The sequence below is a fragment of the Sphaeroforma arctica genome, assembly GCF_001186125.1.
Source record: "Sphaeroforma arctica JP610 unplaced genomic scaffold supercont1.9411, whole genome shotgun sequence".
Taxonomy (NCBI): domain Eukaryota; class Ichthyosporea; order Ichthyophonida; genus Sphaeroforma; species Sphaeroforma arctica.
Genome location: NW_014031147.1, coordinates 1 through 916, shown reverse-complemented (window position 1 = coordinate 916; position 916 = coordinate 1). Strand labels below are relative to the sequence as shown.

Sequence of the window (916 nt, the reverse complement as noted above, 5' to 3'; positions counted from 1 at the left end):
GAGCTGAATGATCAGCTGATTGTGAGCCTTGTGGGAAGTTTGTGTGTTGTCTGTGTGAACTGACCCTTCCTTTCCTACCCACACATACCGCGCATACACATGTGCTGAAACTAAAACCCTTAAACCCACAAACTCACACTTCATCACGCAGACAGGGCCGTTCCCGTGAGATTTAACAAGTTTTTGCTCAACATGGATGTACCACTGGATGACTCAGAAGAAGCACACGGACACGTGCCAGACCACGGACAGCCAGGCCACAAACACATGGACGGAGGGCACGAGGACGAGGACATGGGCGATGGTAGGTTATAGTTATATTATGTGCAAACGGGTTCTAGTTATATATATATATATATATAATTTGGACTGTCATATATCTAGTACGACCTCATTACCAACATTCTACTGTACTATAACATATATGGCATTGAACTAGATCACACCTGCACTCAACTACTCAACTACTACCTTCTGTTATCCACAGATTACTTCAAAGACTACGCATTAAGTCGATCGCACGGCCTATTAGACACAAACGAAGGCGATAAAAATAACGACGAAACAGAGGACAACGGAGACGAAGAATCGGATGAGAATGCCATGGACGAAGTATGTGTGTATGTGGGCTCAGACGACAACACCTGACCGTGTGCAACAGCTGTATGCATGTTGTATGCACGCGTGTATGCTATAGGCCCAGGCGTGTATGTTCCGGTGTATTTTAACGAGCGTGTTTGACGTGTGTAGTCATGTACCTCATTCGCATAGTGTGTGTATAGTCAGAAGCTGCAGTCATATATATATGTCTATATCTATGAACACAGACACACACACATGTATATATATATATATATATATATATATATATACTATTATTTATTTTATTATTATATATAGTCTTATTCTTCTACAA

General features: G+C 41.5%; 1 protein-coding gene across 1 annotated transcript; it reads left to right on the top strand.

The window, feature by feature from the left end:
- Positions 1-487: 487 nt before the first annotated feature.
- On the top strand, positions 488-648 carry SARC_16970 (hypothetical protein; the record flags this gene model as incomplete). The annotated part of the gene is made up of 1 exon (XM_014288926.1): positions 488-648. A coding segment is annotated over one exon (161 nt), but the record flags the coding sequence as incomplete, so codon positions are not given.
- Positions 649-916: the final 268 nt, after the last annotated feature.